General features: G+C 37.5%; 1 protein-coding gene across 2 annotated transcripts; it reads left to right on the forward strand.

Annotated features, from left to right (window-relative positions):
- The first annotated feature begins 1,354 nt into the window (after window positions 1-1,354).
- On the forward strand, window positions 1,355-20,824 carry TMBIM4 (transmembrane BAX inhibitor motif containing 4). Of its 2 annotated transcripts, XM_060165498.1 has the most exons (7): window positions 1,359-1,545; window positions 9,648-9,756; window positions 11,133-11,238; window positions 12,489-12,522; window positions 14,845-14,962; window positions 19,002-19,047; window positions 19,585-20,824. In XM_060165498.1, exons 1-7 carry the CDS (start codon window positions 1,449-1,451, stop codon window positions 19,789-19,791), a joined length of 717 nt encoding a protein of 238 aa, XP_060021481.1. In that variant the 5' UTR covers window positions 1,359-1,448; the 3' UTR covers window positions 19,792-20,824. The 2 variants fall into 2 exon arrangements, with proteins under 2 accessions (XP_060021482.1, XP_060021481.1); XM_060165499.1 differs by lacking the exon at window positions 19,002-19,047 and having other exon boundaries at window positions 1,355-1,545; window positions 19,607-19,798.
- The last annotated feature ends 205 nt before the right edge of the window (window positions 20,825-21,029 follow it).

Raw genomic sequence — 21,029 nt, forward strand, 5'->3', positions numbered from 1 at the left:
GAAATGCCTGTAAAATCATAAAAGGTAAGTTTTTTTGCTTGTCTTTATGGAAATGAGGTTAGTTCTTTTTTTTCGTTGTTTTATTTTATTTAATTTATTTATTTTTGGCTGCATTGCTGTGCGTGGGCTTTCTTCTAGTTGCGGTGAGTGGGGGCTACTCTTCTCTGAGGTGCGCGGGCTTCTCATTGCAGTGGCTTCTCTTGTGGAGCACGGGCTCTAGGCACGGGGGCTTCAGTAGTTGTGGGACGCGGGCTCAGTAGTTGTGGCACACGGGCTCAGTAGTTGTGGCGCACGGGCTTAGTTGCTCTACGGCATGTGGGATCTTCCCGGAGCAGGGCTCGAACCTGTGTCCCCTGCATTGGCAGGCAGATTCTTAACCACTGCACCACCAGGGAAGCCCTGGGGAAGCCCTGAGTTTAGTTCTTTAGACAAAAGCTTCCAATAACATCAAGTTTAAGGATTTGGTTTCAGAATAGACCGTTCCACAGCTATTCAGAGTTTTACTTGCTAAGTCTTTTGAGTGTTATGGTTAAAGTGAGGATGGCAAATGTGGGTGTATCAAAGTAAATGCGTCATAAAAATTCCAAGGGATCCTGGGATGATATTACTCTGTGTATATCTACACCTCATCTTTGTACTGAAATGACAGTAATACCATGAATATTCACTCTGATCCATCGTGTTTGCCACCATCATTTCTTTTATTAGTACAGCAACATCCCTTCTTCCCTGGCTGTGGTCATGACTCTACAATGTATTCTACATTTGGCAGACAGTGATCTGGCCTTTATCTATTCAGCCTCATACTTTGCCATCTGTGCCCTACTCATACTGAGCTTTGCTCTCTGCTCCCCGCCGCCTTGCAGATGTTGGTCCCTTGAGAACCTACCTACATCACTCCACGCTTTCCTGGTTGGCTCTGACTTGTCTTCCAGGATTAAACATTATCTCATTAAGAAAGCCTGGTTTATAGAAAGTGCTCAATAATTTTAGGGATTGTTATTATTAAAAATAGTGCAAATAAAATCAACTATACTTCAATAAAAATAATGTAATTAAAAGTGTCTCTCTAATGTGATTATTGACAGAGTATATGAATGAGACGGGTATTTGTTGAAAGGAAGGATGAATGGGACTTCGCTTTTATCACTTTTAGCAACTCACCAGGTCAGAAGATTGAAGAAGCTTGTGGAGGAAAATCTGAGAAAACCTTCACTTCAGATGACGCCGAGAATGTAACTCGTTTTCTCTCCCACCCTCATCTGAAGCCATCTCCTTTTCCTCAGCCTAACTGAAGTTTTGAGGCGAGATCATCGATTAGTTGGGGCTTGGCTCGGCCGCAGCCGCTCGGCTAGTTGGGGCTGGACCGCCTCCTCCGGAAGTGGCTTGGAGGCTGTTGTGCTGGTGTTGTCTGCCTTCGGAAAGGTACTTGGGTGTGCCGTTCTGACATGGCGGACCCTAAACCCTGCTACCCCTGCTCCTCCATCGAGGACGACTTCAACTATGGCAGCTGCGTGGCCTCCGCCAGCGTGCACATCCGAATGGGTACGTCGCCGGGCCCGTCTCGGCCGCGCCTAGTCGGTCCCGCCGCGCCGCCGGCCTCGGAGGCGAGCATCCTCACCGGCCGGGCTCGGGGGAGAGCGCGGGTGTCCTGGGGTTCAGAGGGCAGCCTTCCCTTCTCCTGCCAGCCCCGCCGGCTCGGAGGAAGAGCGTTCTCCCTCCGCAGGGGCTCAGCGGGAGAGGAGGTGGTTCCCCAGCTGTGCGCTCAGAAACCGGAACCCATCGTGCCTTAAACCCTGTGTTCGGTGGGGAAGGGGACAGTTGAAAACCTCAGTAGGCCTGAATTTGGCATCTTTCAGTTAAGAGAAACCTAGGGTTATTTTTTCGGTTAAAATAAGTTGATTATGTTATCATCGTGACATATACGTGAATGGAGTTATCTGCTTGGATGTTTTTGGTTTAGGGGGTGTGAACTTGTTTCCAGGTTCCAACGTTCTTGTCTTCTTTGCTGGATTATAAGAACTGTGAGGGCAGGGACCATATCTATCTCGTTTACTGTTTTCTCTCTGCAGGACCTAAAACTCAACATAGATGAGAGGATTATTGAGGCATTTGCTGGAAATGGAAGTTTCCTAGGTCAATCAAAATGCCATGTTAGTTATAAGTTATTATGTAATATCCCGCGGGTAGAAATTATTTTGACTTTAAAATGCTCAACTTCATGTAAGTGGAATTCATTGTCCGCTCTAGTTCAGCCAATTGATCACAGAAGCTGCAGCAGATTTTCATCCTATCCGGCAGCTGGAACTTGTTCTGCGAGAGGACTTATGAAGCGCTCATGCGCTAAGAATCTTGATCTGTATTTCTGGAAGTGAATTTTGGATCTATTTTGGCAATAGAACTCAGTTTTTTTAATAAAATTTTTTTAATTGTGGTAAAATACATAGTACATTAAAAATTTATCATCTTAACCATTTTTAAGTGTACAGTTCAGTGTGTAGTGTTAAATATATTCACATTGTTATGCAACTAATCACCAGAACTTTTTCATCTTGCAAAACTGAAACTCTGTACCCATCAAACAACTTGCCACTTTCCCCTCTCCCAAGCCTCACCACTCTACTTTTTTGTTTTATGAATTTGACCACTCTAGATAACTTCATATAAGTGGAATCATCAGTATTCGTCTTTTTGTGACTAGTATATTTCAATTAGCATATTTTCAGGGTGTGTTCATTTTATAGCATGCGTCAGAGTTTCCTTTTTAAGGCTGAATAATTTTCCATTGTATTATTTGTATATCAGGAAAATACAGTTTTCCATTGTATTACTTCTATTATTGCACCCTCACCAACACTGAGCTCATCAAACTTTTTAGTATCTGGCAATCTGGTAGATCAGGGGTTGGCAAACATTTTCTACAAAGGGCCAAATGGTAAATATTTTCAGCTTTGTGGGTTCTAAGGACACTGGCACAGCTCTGCCATCGTGGTGCAAGAGCAGCCATAGAGGACACACACATGACAGTGTGACTGCCCAGTAACGCCTACAAAGTCAGGTGATGTGCTGGGTTTCGCCCTTAGCTGTAGTTTACTGACTCTTGTTGTGTTACTGACTCTGTAGTTTACTGACTCTTGTTATCTTGTTTTAATCTACATTTCTTTAGCTAGGTGAGTGCAGGTGAGCGTTTTTCTTTGTTTACGCAACTTTCTTGGGCTCCCTACCAATATTAGGGATATAGCAGTAACCAGATAATATTTCAGTTCTCTAGAGCTGTTATTTGGGTGGAGGAGTAGGGGAGATAGACCCTAAAGAGTCAAGCAAACAAATAGACTACTAACAGTGATAAGTTCTCTGAAGAAAAGAAACAGTGATGGAGTAGACTCTAGGGTCTAGAATAGCAGCAGTTTTAGTTCAGGAATGGCCAGGAAAAGAACTCGTAAAGGAGATGGCAGTTGTGTTGTACTGGAAGGAGCTAGCCAGGTGTATTAGTTATCTATTGCTTTATTAAAAATTACCCCAAATTTTAGCCGCTTAAAACAACACATAGTTATTACCTCACACAGTTTTTGAGAGTCAGGAATCTGGGAGAGGTTTAGGTAGGTGGCTGTGGCGCAGGGTGTCTCATGAGAGTCCACTCAAGGTGTGGGCTGGGACTGCAATCAGCTAAGGCTTGACTAGTCTGGAGGATCCGCTTCCTGGAAACCTCATTCATGCAGATGTTGACAGAGGCCTTAGTTCTTTGCCACATGACATTTCCATAGGCTGCATGAGTGTCATGGGCATGGTGGCTGGCTTCCTCATGAGCAAGCAATCCGTGAGAGACCATCGAGGAAGCTACAGTGTCTTTTATGACCTAGTCAGGGCAGTCCCACACACCATCACATCTTCCTTATTGTATTTATTAGAAGCAAGTTCCTAAGTCCAGTCCACATTCAAGGGGAGGGTATTTAGGCTCCACCTTTTGAAGATGTGTCAAAGAACTTACAGGCATACTTATTTCCCTCTGGCTACAAATTATTTTTCTTTCTTCCACATGCAAGCTAAGCCCCTCTAAAAGTCTTATCCTATTATAACATCAGCTCAAAGTTCAGAATCATGTTATCTAAAGGTATGGATGAGGCTCCTTGCCTATGGTTCCTTAAGTATAGCTCGTATGAGTACATTTCCTCTCAGACTCTGTGGAACTAAAGAATTTTTTAATTACCTGTATCCACACACCCAACATCCAAAGGTAAGACAAGCATAATTTGGTGGTATTTTTGCCAATAAAATTCTTCAGAAAACTTTGTGGGTCTCCTATGATTCTTACTGAGGTTCACTCCATTAGATAAAAGCCACACCCAAATGTCTTTGAGTTTTGGCTGAGATGATGAGTGACTGTTTCCTCAAGCCTCTCAGAAGCCCTATTGTTTGAATGATTTTTTCTGAGGTACAATGTTGGATATTTGTGAGGTTCGTTTTGTTTTGTTTTCTTTTTGGCCGCACCACGCGGCGTGCGGGATCTTAGTTCCCTGACCAGGGCTGGAACTCATGCCCCCTGCAGTGGAAGTGCAGAGTCTTAACCACTGGACCGCCAGGTAAGTCCCTTTGTGACGTTCTAACAAAGGATTTTATCATCACATGCTGTGTCATCTCTTGCATTTTAGTATGAGCAGCAAGAAGGCAGCAAGTGCATGCTCTGTCTGGAAATCTCCTTACTTTGATCACCACTTCATTAGGCACATCTTCTACTTTCCATGTTCCCACAGGTGACAGTGTTGCTAAATTTTTTGCCGGTACCTAACAAGGATTCTGTTTCCTCCAGTTTCCATAAGATTCTCCTCTCTTTACGTCCTTACCCACAGCCTCTGTAAAGGCATCATCCTTCTATAGTTTCTTCAAGGCTCTTTGAGCTTTTACCTCAAAGACCTACCCACTTCTACCCACTACCTGGTTCCAAAGCCTCTTCCATATTTTAGGTTTTTGGTACAGCAGCATCCCACTTCCAGGTACCAAAATCTGTATTAGTCTTTATTGCTGTGTAACAAATTACCACAAAACTTACTGGCTTGAGTAAATGTTTATTATCAGTTTTTAAGAGCCAGGCAGCTGAGGGATTCTAGCTCAGGATTTGTCATAGGTGTAGTCAGGATGCTGGCTGAGGCTGCAGTCATCTGAAGTCCTGACTGGTGGTGAAGGATACGCTTGCAGGAAGGCACACTCACATCACTATTAGCAGAAGGCTTCAGTTTCTCACTGGCTGTTGGCAGGAGACCTCACTTTCTCATGGATCTTTCCAGAGGGCTGCTTGAGGTTTCTCAAAGCATTGGCAGCTGGCTTCTCCTACAGTGTTCATTCTCAGTGGGGACAGCCTCCAAGAGGATGAAAATTGGTTCCTGAGGTGGAGAGCAAAAAATCTCAGGTATTTCAATGGTTTGTAGCCTTCCAAAGAGTTGTAATACATAAACATATGTACAGTATATTTGTGGCATTAAAATTTTTTTTTTAATTTGGCCATGGTACGTGGCTTTTGGGATCCTAGTTCCCCGACCAGGGATTGAACCTGGGCCCTCAGCAGTGAAAGTGTGGAGTCCTCACCACTGGACTGCCAGGGAAGTCCCTGTGGCATTAAAATTTTATTGGAGGGCTATTAGGATAAAAACGTTCAGAAGGCTTCTTAGATGGGCAATTAAAAAAAAAGGTTGATAAACACTGCTCTAGAGCAGGTGATCTAAGAAAGAGCAAGTAGGTAGCCATATTGCCTTAAAAAATTTTTTTATTGAGGTATAGTTGACAGGTGTTGCCTTTTATGACTTAGAAATAATACACACTGCCACTTCTGCCTTATTCTTTTTGTTAGAAGTGAGTCACTTGAAGGGAGTGTCAAAAGTTAAACCATCATTTCATGTAAAGAATGATAAGGGCATTTCAGGCAGAGGAAACAGCAAGGGCAAAGGCCCAGAAGCAGGAAGGATTTGGCATGTTTGGGGAGCAGAAAGGTGGCTAGTGAGGGTAATGCATGGTGAGGAAGAGGAAGAGTAGTATATGAGATGAGTTTAGAGAGGTTCCATATCATGTAGGGCCTGTAGGCCCCATAAAATCTTCAAAGTTTTATTCTAAATTTAAGGGAAGCCATTAAAAGTAGTTAAGCAGGGAGTCACGTGATATGGATTACTTTACAAAAAGATTGCTGACAGCTGTGGAGAATGGGTTGGGCCTACAGGTGGGAACAGTGAAAGCACAGAGACCAATTAGAAGGCTGCTTTTATAGTCCAGGTGAGAGATCATAAGACTGACTGGAGAGGCTGCAGAGGAGACCAGAGGTGGTCGACTTTGCAGGTGGAAGCTATGGTAGTTGTTGATGGATTGGGAAAAGGGAGGGGAATGAGAGATGACTCCTACATTTTTGGCTTGGGGGATGTTGGTGCTGGTTACAGATTGGGTAGAAATGAAGAGTTCCTGGTTTAGCCTGTTAAGTTTGAGTAGAAAGGGGAGAAGTAGAAGGGGAGAAATTAGGACTCAAAAAAAAAAAAAAGAAGTTGAAAGATTGTTGTTTGGCTTGTTTTCTTTTCATATCAGATCTTTTATTTTTCCCTGTGAGCTGCATATGTATATCTTTTGCCACTTTTTATGTTAGTTATTCAAAATGGGTATCAGGTGTTACTTTTTGTGAGATTTTATTTAAGTTCTCATTTTTAAAGAGTATAGAAAAGCTGTGATTTAGAGTATCTGCATAAGGATTATTTTTATGATGAATTTATTGGCTTAGCATAGGTTTCCTTTTTTTTTTTTGATTTTATTTTTGGCTGCGTTGGGTCTTTGTTGCTGCGTGTGGGCTTTCTCTAGTTGCGGCGAGTGGGGGCTACTCTTCGTTGCGGTGCGCGGGCTTCTCGTTGCGGTGGCATCTCTTGTTGCGGAGCACGGGCTCTGGTGCACGGGATTCAGTAGTTGTGGCTTGCGGGCCCTAGAGCGCAGGCTCAGTGGTTGTGGCTCCCGGGCCCTAGAGCGTGAGCTCACTAGTTTTGGCACACGGGCTTAGTTGCTCCGCGGCATGTGGGATCTTCCCGGACCAGGGCTTGAACCCGTGTCCCCTGCATTGGCAGGCGGATTCTTAACCACTGTGCCACCAGCGAAGCCCCCTGCATAGGTTTCTTTAAAATGTTTTTCTATTACAAAAGTAATAAATATTTATTGGTGATATATTAAAAAAACAGATTAGGAAAGAACTGAACATGGAAATCACCCTCAGTCATACTGCCCAAAGAAAACCATTATTAACACCTTCACTTGTATTCTTCCAGTCTTTGATCACATATGCACTTGTGCACACGCACATATACAAATAAACATTAAACACACTGTTTTGACTGTAGAACAGGTCCATAAAATGTTAAGGATTAACATTGACTTTCACTGCTTAACTGAGAATATATATTATGTGCAATGGGTTTGAGTTACATAAGGTACATTGTAGGGTATCAGAAGTAAAGAATATGATCTTTTTACAGTCCAGAAAATCCCTTGGGGGAGTAATGGTTTGACCTTTGGTTTAGAATTAAATTTGTGGAAACATAGCCCAAATAACATTGTCTGTGGCAGATTCTTTGCTTTTTTGAAAAAGGCAGAAACGACTTCCCAAAGCTTGCAGACATCAGGGCCTTTTTAAGAAAGTAAGTTGTAGATCGGTTGTGGAGATGAACACTATTTATCTCCTTTTTGTTCAAGATTACCTCTGCCTAGGCCAAAGTAGGACTGATTCTCACTGTGATTATGAGTCACTGGTTACGATATACGTTCATTAAAACCTGTTTAAGACATGAGGAAAAACTCACTATGTTTTGGAAAGGGTGCCAGAAGGAAACACTGATTAAGATTTAAGATTTAATTGCGGGGTCTTCCCTGGTGGCGCAGTGGTTGAGAGTCCGCCTGCTGATGCAGGGGACACAGGTTCGTGCCCTGGTCCGGGAAGATCTCGCATGCCGCAGAGCGGTTGGGCCTGTGAGCCATGGCCGCTGAGCCTGCGCGTCTGGAGCCTGTGCTCCGCAACGGGAGAGGCCGCAACAGTGAGAGGCCTGCGTATTGGGAAAAAAAAAAAAAAAAAAAAGATTTAATTGCGGGGTCTTTAAGAGTTAAATCTTTAGTATTTATGAAAATTCCCTTATTCTTATGAAATATTTATTTTATTATTCGATATTTGGCAGACACGCCGTCAAAGCACTTCATCATTCCTTGAGGAACCAGGTCTTTGGTAGGAATTTTTTTCAAAGAGAACATTTATCATATTCGCCTTGTCATGAGAGTCAAGAGACAATATCACATCTTTTGTTGGGTAAAAGTCATTCAATAGTGTTTTTCTTGCCTAAGAACAATGCTCTCTGGAAGTTATGTGGCTCCATTATTGTTTCAGAATAAGACCTTTTCCCTGACTGGCAAGATTTACTTTTCATTAATTCAATATAAGTTTATTTAAAAGCATATAAAATTTAATGAGTATTTATTCTGTGCCAATTCCTTGGCTGGGTGCTAGGAGTATAAAAATTAATATTATTATCCTATTATTAGGGAGCTTTTTAGTCTTTACAGTCTAATAGTGAAAGACAATTAGACGTATCACTATAAAATAAAGTGACTAGAAGTATATTTAGGGTCCCTTGGGAACATGAGGAACATTTAATTCAGACTGGGGAACTGAGAAAGGCTGAATTTTTTTTTTTTTTAACATTCTTTATTTGTTTGGCTGCATCGGGTCTTAGTTGCGGCCTGCGGCATCTTTTAGTTGCGGCATGCAGGCTCTTAATTGTGGCATGCCAGATCTAGTTCCCTGACCAGGGATCGAACACAGGCCCCCTGCAGTGGGAGTGCCGAGTCTTAACCAGTGGACCACTAGGGAAGTCCCGAGAAAGGGTGAATCTTGAAAGATGATTAGCAGTTTGTTAAGGAGAGGTGAGAACTGTTGTTAATGTTTTATTTCTGAAGCTGGTGGTGAGTTGGGTGTTCACTGTATCATTTATGTCATCTGTAGCTCAGAAGACGTTAGTAAGTATTTTTAGATCATTAGGCCTTGGAGTTGATATTTGGAGTTGATATATGGATGTCGGTAATATTTTGAAAGTAAGAATTTCTTATATAGAAACTAGAGGTAAAGGTACTAGAAGTGAGAAATAAAAATAGGTGAGTGAAAATAGGTTTAAATATTGTTTGCCTTTTATGGAGAAGTTCATTTTGGGGAAACATTTGTATTGCTTGGAAATTAAGATTTCTTTTTTAATTTTATATCTAACCATATGCTTTCTATTCCTGCTTTTCAGTTTCAACATAGCTTCGTTCTTTAAAATGTTCTGTTTTTAATCTTTTGCTTTGTTGTATGTTTTACAAATATGCATTTAATGTTTTCTTTTTATTTTGATGAAAACATTTGTATTCTGGCCCATTAACTTAATTTTTTTTAAGCTCATGCTTCCTGGAGGATAGTTATCACTTAAAATTTTCGATTTTTTGGGGAGGCGTTTTTTTGTTTTTAGTTTTAGTTACAGATTGCATTATTTGGATTAAGATTTTAAAAAGAATTCATATAACAAGTTAATGTTTCTAAGAAGAAATTTGATCTTGCTGTTCTTTGATAAATGCTTAAGAAAATAGTCATGTGTAACTTTTTTCTCTTTCAGGCTTTCTAAGAAAAGTCTACAGCATCCTTTCTCTGCAAGTTCTCTTAACTACAGTGACATCCACGTTTTTTTTATACTTTGATTCTATACGGACATTTGTTCATGAAAGGTAAGGTAATGACATGGTTCTGAATCATTTTCAGCCATTGCATATCACTGAAAGGGCATAATATGAGCAAAGTTAGTTTTTTTTTTTCTATTAACTTTTAAGGTTAGAACGTAAAAAAGGTTCATTATTAGCTCTTGTAAATAAGTTTTGATAAGGAAAATGTTCTACGATATGGTATTTACCTCGAAACTTTTTAGCTTAATTTCATAGGGTTAAGTCCTCATTTCCTGGAATAGTGTTAAGAATTTTTAACTGTGTATGCAGTTTTTCTAAGTCTTAGTTTTTTGTGTGTTTATTAGACTTATGCCCTGTCCCCAAAGCCCAAGACAGTGCTTGAAAAGTAAAGGTACTTAAAAAACGTTTAACTTACCTTAGTGTTGGTTCACAATTAGGAAAATTTCACTGAAAAGTTTTCAAAGGAGTTCCGTATGATTCATCCCTAATTTGTTTAAGATCTGACCTCCAAAATAATTATTTCCACGGCTAAAAGTAATGTACGTTCTTTATATTAAAGGAAAGGAAAAGTAGAGAATGAATATTTTCTTAGAAGTAGATAATTTCTATTCTCGCTTTACGAAAGGGGAATCTTGAACTATTAGTTTGCTATTTGGAGTAAAGTTCTTTAATTTAAATTACAGCTATATAGTAAATACCCAAAAAAAGTAGTTAGGTATAAAATTGGTTTATTATTTAATAGTTTTTATGTATTGTATTTTAGTTTAAAAAAGCAGTATGCTAATTGCAAAAATTATTCAAGTATGTTAGAAGTTCATGAAGTAAAAAGGCTAAGTCTTTCCCATTCATTGTGGGGAAGATTCTTCTTTTTTTTTTTAATTAATTTATTTTTATTTATTTATTTTTGGCTGCGTTGGGTCTTTGTTCCTGCTCACGGACTTTCTCTAGTTGCGACAGATGGGGGCTACTCTTTGTTGCAGTGTGTGGACTTCTCATTGCAGTGGCTTCTCTTGCGGAGCCTGCAGGATTCAGTAATTGTGGCACGTGGGCTCAGTAGTTGTGGCTCACAGGCTCTAGAGCGCAGGCTCAGTAGTTGTGGTACATGGGCTTATTGCTCTGAGGCATGTGGGATCTTTCCGGACTAGGGCTCTAACCTGTGTCCCCTGCATTGAAAGGCAGATTCTTAACCACTGCGCCACCAGGGAAGTCCCTGTGGGGAAGATTCTTTGTCTTCCTGCTCCTCCCCATCTCACAGTCCTCAAATTTTCCCCATGGAAAAATAATTTCTTTTGACAGTTTGGTGTAGATCCTTTCAGATTTTTTTTTCCTGTACTTTCACAAATACATAGACAAATTTTATTAAATTGGATAAAACTATAGTATTTTTAAACTTGAGAATGATTTAATTTTTTGTCTTTCAGTCCTGCCTTAATTTTGGTGTGTGCCCTTGGATCTTTGGGTTTGATTTTAGCCTTGACTTTAAACAGACATAAGCATCCCCTTAACCTGTACCTGCTTTTTGGATTTGTGAGTACTTTGACAATATCTGTTCCTTTAACATTTATTCCTGAGTTTTAAATTTATTTATTTAATTGAATGTGTATACATGTGTTACAGTAACAGAACAAAATTAATGAGTTTTTAAAAAAAATTCAAGGCTTTACCTTTATGATAATCTTCTATCAGATAAAATCTAACTAGAGTAAGCATATAAAACAAAGATATGTAATTAAGGGGAAAGAGAAGCTAGAGGATGAAGCTCAATATCCCTAACTCTTATTTAGGATATGAGTTTAGCTACTTTTGACATGGCTTAAACAATGACAAAATAACAATGGCTTAAACAAGATGGTTTACTTCTCTTTCATATAAAAATCTGAGTGACTGTTTAGGGAAGTTCTCAGGGGCCCATTCATCTGCTGTGGTTCAGACATCTCTAAAGTGTTGCATGGTATAAGATAGCTCACCACCATATCTACATTCTATCCATTTATTTAAAAAAATGAAAAGAGAAAGGAGAGAGCAAGCCTTTTTGCTTTTTGAAGTTGTATGCCTCTCTGCTCACATTCTGTTGACTAGAATATAGTCTTGTGACCAGATCTAGCTGCAAGGGAGGCTGAAAAATGTAATGATTAATCTGAACAGTTGTGTGTTGAGGCAAAAATTCTGTTACTAAGGAAGAAAGAAAAAAGAATATTCAGAGACAGTTTAAGACTCTGCCACACCAAAGTACTACTTAAATATTTTATTCTTCCTGTGTTTATTTGTGTGAGGTAGTGAGGTTTTTATAAATGTGCATGTGATTTGCAGTTTCATTTTTATTTACATTATAGTGAGTGAGAAAAATAGAATTTTCCATATTACTTTTAGAATCTTCCTGTTACAGATATGAAAAATCTAGTTGAGTTCAAGGAGTAATGGGATCACAGTTAGAATCTAAATATTCTCACAGGAGTTCCCTGGCGATCCAGTCGTTAGGATGTGGCGCTTTCACTGCTGTGGCCTGGGTTCAGTCGCTGGTCAGGGAACTAAGATCCTGCAAGTTGTGCTGCACAGCCAAAAACAAAAGGAATTCTGAATATTCTCATTTAATACATTGAGGTCTCATTTTCATTATAGTGGGCTTATTATCTGTCCCATATACTTCACAAGGCTGCTCTGAAGCTAAAATGAGATCATGCATATGGAATCACATTGAACTCCTGGAAATTAGAACATGTACATAACATAGTATAAATTTTACATGCATCTATGTAATTTCAATTTCTTTTTCTTAGACACTGTTGGAAGCTCTGACTGTGGCCTTCGTTGGTAAGCCATAATTATGCTTCCATATGTAACAGTAACTTTTTAATGTTGGTAAATGTTTTGGATAAAAACGTGTTTGGGGCTAAAGCTTACCATCATGAAATGTCATATTAAAAAATATGGCATAGGATGAAGAATTCCTAAAATATAAGCAAAAATTAAATGTTTATGTAGTTAACTGAGTTTAGAGGAAGTGGAAAAGAATTAGGAAGACAATAGGAATAAGAACAGTATTCATTTTGTTTATCCATTTGTGAAAATAAGACAACCATAGCTAATCTTTTCCCTTATTTAAAGGGAGCTTAGAAGAATTGATAACATGTTTGGAGCCATGTACTTTCATCACATAAGCTCAGTATCTCAAATTGTCTGCATTGAACTGTACTTTATTATTATATCCTCATATTTCATCAAATGGCACTACAAGAAACAGTGTTCATTTCTGTTTTGTATTTTGTGTTAAATATATATTTAAAAGGAAGTATCTGTTATAGTTACTTGATGTACTCTATGTAATGCCTCAAGTAAAAAGTTTTGTGATTTATTAACAATAAAAATTCTTATTAACTCAGAATGATTAATCTGGCATACTAAAAAGATCAGAATTGACTATTACTCTCAATAACAGTAAATTGTTGATCCTTATTGTTAATATATTTATCTCTTCCTATTTTGTCATTACTATTTTTAACTTTTTTATGCCAGTTTTATTGGATCTATTTTTTTGGTAATTCATCTCTTCCTTTTATAAAAGAATCAGAATATAAATAAATAATAATAACAACTAAAAAAAATAGGGTTGAAATTTCTCAGCATAGAAAGGAAGTATTATTAATATTTACTTATTATTAGTGTTATTATCTATTAATGTTACTATTAATGTTATTATCAAGTCCATCTCTGTCTTCTCTGGCTCCCACCATTTGTAAGGGATGTAGGAGAGAGATTTATTTCAGGGTTATTGGAATCCACCTAATCTTACACTGAAATTTCTAATGAGAAGCAAAAGTGATTTCATGGTTTACCTTTTCTTTGTTCATCTTCCTAACCCTGTAATGGCATAAGTAGAGAAAGTCCAATTAGTTAGCATTTAGGAATAGAAAGAACTGAATAATTAATCCCCCTCAAATTAAAAATTACTTAAATGGTTTTGGGTTCAAAGTATGTAATTTCCTTTAAAGAGGTTATAATTTAGTATTCTGTTAAAATGTTAAGCAGTTGTATTACAGTAGCCATAGTCAATCCAGATGGTCATTCTAAAACTTCAGAAGGGAATTCGTTATATATTCAGTAAACCCCCAATAATGTACTCCAAGATAATGCAGATTTGGATATAAAGCAATTAGTGGTTGGTTTCTGTTCCCTGTGGTATTGGTAAACGGCAGACAGCCCCAGACAGCCCCAATATTTTTCTTGCCTAGGAATTCCCAGCCAGCCACAGGACCCAGAACCATCCCTACTGATATATATATATTTTTTTAACTTTTTATTTTATATTGGAGTATAGTTGATTAACAATGTTGTGTTAGTTTCAGGTGTACAACAAAGTGATTCAATTATACATATACATGTATCTATTCTTTTTTAAATTCTTTTCCCAGTTAGGTTGTTATAGAATATCCTATTGATATTTAAGCCAGAGTTGACAGTCACCACTGTCAACTATGGTGATAAACTGCAGTGGGGACAGAAATGGATGAGAATCATTTCACCATATCCCCCAAACTCCTAAACCAACTAGCTGTGTAATATCTCTCTAGTCATTTCTTTAACTTCATAATAACATGACCCCTTATGTTGTATATTTTGGAGCCTGTTTATTGCACTATGGGTGTGGTTTTACTGTACCAGTATTGAAGACTGAATAAGGAATCTTTCCATAATTGTTTTTATTAGGAGTAGTACACGACAAAATAAGGCATTTCTGTTATATGACGGAAAAAAAACTTTTTTTTTTACATCCTCCCATACACTAACATTTCTTTTTTAAAAAAATTGAAGTATAGTTGATTTATAATATTTTATTAGTTTCAAGTGTACAAAGAAACCAATACTTTTTTTTTAACATCTTTATTGGGGTATAATTGCTTTACAATGGTGCGTTAGTTTCTGCTTTATAACAGAGTGAATCAGCTATACATATACATATATCCCCATATCTCCTCCCTCTTCTGTCTCCCTCCCACCTTCCCTATTCCACCCCTCTGGGTGGTCACGAAGCACGAGCTGATCTCCCTGTGCTATGTGGCTGCTTCCCACTAGAAAAAAACTTTTATATTGAGTATGTTTGTATGTATTTTAAATCAGTGTTTTGTAATTTTACAGTTACTTTCTATGATGTGTATATTGTTCTGCAAGCTTTTATACTGACTACTGCAGTATTTCTTGGCTTGACTGTATGTACTCTACAATCTAAGAGAGATTTCAGCAAATTTGGAGCAGGGTAAGTTATCTATATCATGGTTATGATAGATAAGTATATTTAGTATTACCTAGTTTTGAGAGAAGTTCTATATTGTTAGCTTTGGATACTTTAAAAATGGAGGGTAATGAGAGGTCATCCCTTTGAGTACTCTCCCAGAGCATGCTAGGAGATGGAAAGTGGCTTTGAGTCTTTTGCTTCCCCCGTATTGAAAGGGAAGTGAATGCGAAAAAATTTAAGCCTTCTAGAGAGGCTAGGCTTGCATGCTTTATAAATGGTATGAAATTTACCTAAATTACTTAGATCTTTGTCTTAGCATAACTGTTACCAAATGTTACCTCTACATCTTTGTGGCAAAAGCAAGGTAATTGTGATCCAGGAGTCTGCATGAACTTTAAAATCTTTTTGATCCATCTAAATAAACCTGTATCATTCTTCAAACTAATTAATATAGGGAATGATCCTTTTTATACTAGGATAATGGTACTGTATCGCCCTCACCTTGGTAAGAATGCATAGACTCTTTCCTAAGTTCACAATGGCCTTCTGTTGGCACATAATCACTCAAACATTTTCTGTTCTTTTTCCAGTTACAACACTAAAAATTTACAAGTGGTCTAGTTTTACAAAACTTTCTTTCCTCCCCCTTTTTTTCTGGTAATCCAGATTACCAGAAGTCTCTTGGGGGTAAAATATAGTTGGTCAGCCAACACTGACAATTGTGCAGGATGCTTATAGTTCTATTAGAATGGAGTTTGATTTAGGGAGAGGCAACATGTTTTTCTTCCTTTCCTGTCTTATATGTATGTTGGGGGGGTGTTTTTTATATATTTGTATGTTATGTATGATTTATGATGTATATGTGGTTTCTCTCTCTGCTTCTTCCCATCCCAATCTCCATATGTACCCCTTCCTCCCATCCACTCTACTATAGACTCTAGAACTCCTTATATATCTTCCTTATATTTTAGCCTCTTCAGAATAAATTCTTTCTTCTTCCTTATCTCAGCTGAAACTCGATTCCTCCCTGAGAACACTGTTCTCTAGCTGCTCATTCCCCCACACCCTATGTTGTTTGGGATGGGGGGTTAGTATTGAAAACTGCTTCAGTCCCCTAATGCTCCTTTCATTGTTCCTCAGCATGCTGGACATTCATTGCTTTAAGGTTTATGCTGTCTGGCTATATGCTTCATACTCTTGCTCATTACTGTTACTCATTCCCTTTTTGGTCAAGCCTCCCTCATGCTTTAAAGATGTTAGCATCAAACTGCATTTTAGGCCCATCCATTACCTTAGCTTCTTGATATCTCTGGACCTCTATCTACTTTGGCAGCTTTCATCTTCCTGCCGTGTCCACATCGTAGATGTCACATCATAGTGATTGTCATCACTAGGGGTTGTTTCATTGCTGAAATCTTAAATATCAGTGTCTCATTTTCTTTCTTCACCTTCTGTCCTCTATTTCTTTCATTTCTTTACTCCCACAACACCTGTCTCCCGTGCCTGTTCTTCAGCTACTGCTATTGCTGTTATAAACCACTCTTCATCTCAGACCTAAGAGTCGCATGTCTTCTACTTAACATCCATGAAATTCTGCCAGACTAACTTACTAGCTTACAAGTAGGTAAGATTCCAGTTGCTTCACAGTTCTTAATACCACCTTCCCCATACTCCTTGGTGCAGAAGCTTTGGAGTTTCCCTAGGGTTTAAGTATGAAAAAGCAGGTCCTGAGTCCTTTTCAATCCTGAAGGATCTATATGGTGAGGTGGCAAGATACATCAGTCTAACTTAAGTATACCAGATGTATCCAAGAAATTCTGTGGCCATTCCAGCAAGAAAACTGAGAGCTGGAATCTCACCATGCCCTTGATTCACCAAAGTGGATTATAATACTGTGTATGTTTAATTTCTGATTTAATTCTGTTGCTAAAGAACATATTTTATATGATTTCAGTCTTTTGGCATTTATTGAGATTCATTTTATGATATCTTGGTAAATGTTCTTTGCGTACTAGAGGAGAATGTATATTTTGCTGTTGTTAGATGAGTGTTTAATAAATGTCAATTAGGTCAAGTTGCTTGATAGCATTATTCAAGTCTTCTGCAGGCTTACTAATTTTCTGCCTGCTTATTCTATCAGTTAATGCAAAAGTGGTGTTGAAATCTCCAACTACAAGTATGGCTTGGTTTGTTTCTCCTATTAATTCTGTAAGTTTTGCTTCATGTTATTTGAAGCTCTGTTTTTATATGCATAAATATTCAGGATTGTATGTCCTCTTGATGATCCCCTTATCATCATGAAGGGGTTATCTCTGGTAATGTTCTTGCCCTAAAATCTACTTTGTTAACATAGCCACCCCAGCTTTCTATTGATTGTGTTAGCATGGTATATCTTTTTCCATCCTTTTATATATAGCTTATTTGTGTCTTTAGAGTTAAAATCGTTTTCTCGCAGGCAGCATATGGTTGGATCTTACTTTTTGTCCAATCTGATCATCTCTGCTATTAATTGGCTTGTTTAGACCATTTATATTTAATGTGATTTTTGATATGGTTGGACTTAAGCCTACTCTGTTGCCACTTGTTTTCTTTCTGTTTGTCCTATCTATTCTTTGTTACTTTGTTTCTTTTCTCCTCTTTTTCTTTTGGATTATTTAATTCCATTCATCTCCTTTATTAGTTATTAGCTGTAGTTCTTTTAAATAGAGGTTGCTTTAGGTTTTACAGTATACATCTTTAAATTATCATAGTCTGCCTTCAAGAATATACCATTTCATGCGCAGTATACTTAGGTTGCTTCTCTTCTACCTTTGTGCTATTGTTGCCATAACTTTGTTCCACATATGTTATAAACCTCATGATACATTATTATTATTTTTGCTCTTTTATTTTTAACTCTTTAAGAGATTTAAAATATAGACAAAGCCTTTTATGTTCACCCACATATTTACTGTTTCTGTTGTTCTCCATTTCTTTGTGTAGATCCAAATTTCCGTCTAATATTTTTCTGTCTGAGGGATTTCCTTTTAACATTTCTTATAGTGCTGGTCTGTTAGTGTCAGCTTTTGTGTGTCTGCAGAAAAATCTTCATTTTACTTTTGTTTTTGAGAGTAATTTTTGCTGGTGCAGAATTCTAGGTTTGGGCTTTTTCTTGCTTTCAGTACTCTAAAGATGTCACTCCACTGTATGCTGGCTTGGGTAGTTCTGACAAGAAGTCTGCTTTTTTATCTTTGTGTCTCTACATAATATGTCTTTTATCCCCTAGCTACCTTTAACATTTCCTTCGTAATTTTCAGTAATATGATTAACATTTTCAGTAATCTGATTATGATATTCCTTGGTGTGTTTTTCTCACATTTCTTCTGCTTCTTGGATCTGTCAGTGTAAAGTTTTAATCAAATTTGGAACATTTTTGGCCATTATTTCTTCAAACATTTTTAAGTTCCCCTTCTTTCTCCTCTCTGTTGAGACTCCAACTACATATTTGCTAACCTTCTTGATGTTGTCCCACAGTTCACTGGTGCTCTGTTCATTTTTTTTTTCTAGGCTTTTTTTCTCTGATTCATTCTGGTTAGTGTCTGTTGCTGTTTTCAAGTTCAATAATCTTCTTCAGTGTCTAAACTGTTGTTAATCCCAATCACTCTAATGGATATGCATGTTCACAGAAAAATTTGTTATTGTTATTTGGTTAAAAAATGCAATTTTGTTTCATTTGTTCATTTATAGATTTTCTCTGTTCATTTATAGATTTTTAATTTCTAGAAGAATTAAAATACTTCTAATGATTTTTAGCTTATGTCAATATTTATGTTCCAATTGAAAACTTTAAAAATGATACTCTTAACTAGTTTTGTACACCATAAAAACAAATGTTGAATAGATAGCTGTTCTTTCCATTTCTGGGTGTTCTACAGTATTCATTGTACAGTAAAGAATTCTTACATTTCACTTATCAGGCAAATATCAGGATGGATTTATTTCTTCAGAAAATGTTGAATGGGTTTACAAAGTTTTTTGGTTAGGAACAATATTCTAAATTACTAATATTTTGTTTTTATAGACTATTTGCTACTTTGTGGATTTTGTGCTTGTCAGGAATCTTGAAGGTAAGTTGTTTTAGGATGGTAACTTGAAATATAAATAATCTCAAAAAGCTATAAGAAGCATCTTATGGTCAGACGCTTGGTTATAATTATCTGGGAACATTTGTATGTAGAATGAATTTAAAATGATATTTTAAAAAATCAAGGTCTTATGCCAATATTATTGATGGAAAGGAAGATGAATGAACAAAATGAGTTAAATTACATAGAAAGAGGCCCTCACTTGTAATTGCTAACCTTCAAGTGGCACATGTAATTCTGAATAAGAAATATATTTTAAATTATTTATATTTGGAATGCTACTGTTCAAAGTCAGGTGGGTAATTTAATAAAAGGAGGATATCCATTGGTTCATCCATTCACCCTTTCATACAACAGTAGTGGACCTGCCTTGCCTTTTTCTACTTTTAACATTTGTATTCAAAGTTGTACAGAATTATTAAATACATAGGTAGAATATATAACTTAAGAGCAAGTAACTTAAGTATTCTTAATGCTGTTTTTAAATATAAAATTATTATTTTAATCTCTTGCCTATAGGTATTTTTTTACAGTGAGACAGTGGAGTTGGTCTTGGCTGCTGTAGGAGCCCTTCTTTTCTGTGGATTCATCATCTATGACACACACTCCTTGATGCATAGGCTGTCACCTGAAGAGTATGTATTAGCTGCCATCAGCCTCTACTTGGATATCATCAATCTATTCTTGCACCTGTTGCGGGTTTTGGAAGCAGTTAATAAAAAGTGATTGAAAGCAGTGTATAGAAACTGATTCATTAAGTAATAAAGTTTGAGATATAACTAACTATTAAATACTTTTAAGATTTTATTTGTATGCCATGTACTATATTATAAAGTATAAATCTCCTTTTACTAGGAGATTTTAATCTTATTTAGAAAGGAAAAAGTATAAAAGATAAATTCCAGAGAATTATTCAGTATTAAAATTATATTAAAATGTTAATGACATTTCATTATTAAATGATATATTAAAAATTAAAATTCTGCTTGACAGTCAGATATTTTGACATAAAATATTATTAGTTTTTTAAAGTATAGGTTTCATTTAAAACTTATAGCAGTATACCAGTGACCAATGAAACTTCGGCAAATTCTTGACTGCATTAGTTTGCTAGGGTGTCATAACAAAGTACCAAAGCACCAAAGAGTGCGTGGCTTAAACAGAAATTTATTTTATTACAGTTTTGGAGGTTAGAAGTCTGAGGTCAAGGTTGTCAGCAGGGTTGGTTTCTTCTGAGGCCTCTCTCTTGGCCGGTAGATGGTCATCTCCGTCTTCCCGTGGACTTCTCTCTGTACTTGTCTGTGTCCAAATTTCCTCTTCTTATAAGGACACCAGTCATATTGGATTAGGGCCCATCCTAATGACCTCAGTTTACTTTAACTACCTCTTTATAAAGATTCTGTCTCCAAATACAGTCACATTCTGAGGTACTAGGAGTTAGGACTTTGCAGTGCTCCTAATGTTTGTGTCCCCCGAAATAATTTGTTGAAACCTGATGCCCACTTGTGATGGTATGAGGAGGTAGGGCTTTTGGGATGTGCTTATTAGGTCATGAGGGTGGAGTTTTCATGAATGGGATTAGTACTCTTATAAAAGAGACCCCACAGAGATCCCTTACTCTTTCTGCCACATGAGGTGACGGCGAAAAGACACAGTCTATGAACCAGGAAGAGGGCCTTTAAACTAGACACTGAATATGCCTGCTAAACTTCCCAGCCTCTAGAACTGTGAGAAATAAATTTCTGTTGTTTATAAACCACCCAGTCTCTAGTGTTTTGTTTTGGCTGCCCGAATAGACTGAGACAGACTTCATCATATGAATTTTCAGGGGATGCAACTCAGCACATAACACTAAGCATTAAACTATTTAACTGAAATAAATTAGTAGTATATAGCTTTAGCCTTTGGTGAGTTTCAGATGTAAAATTGACTCCATCACTATCAATTAATTTTTGAATACCCAG

The sequence above is a fragment of the Lagenorhynchus albirostris genome, chromosome 11 (assembly GCF_949774975.1).
Source record: "Lagenorhynchus albirostris chromosome 11, mLagAlb1.1, whole genome shotgun sequence".
In the NCBI taxonomy this organism is placed as follows: Eukaryota; Metazoa; Chordata; class Mammalia; order Artiodactyla; family Delphinidae; genus Lagenorhynchus; species Lagenorhynchus albirostris.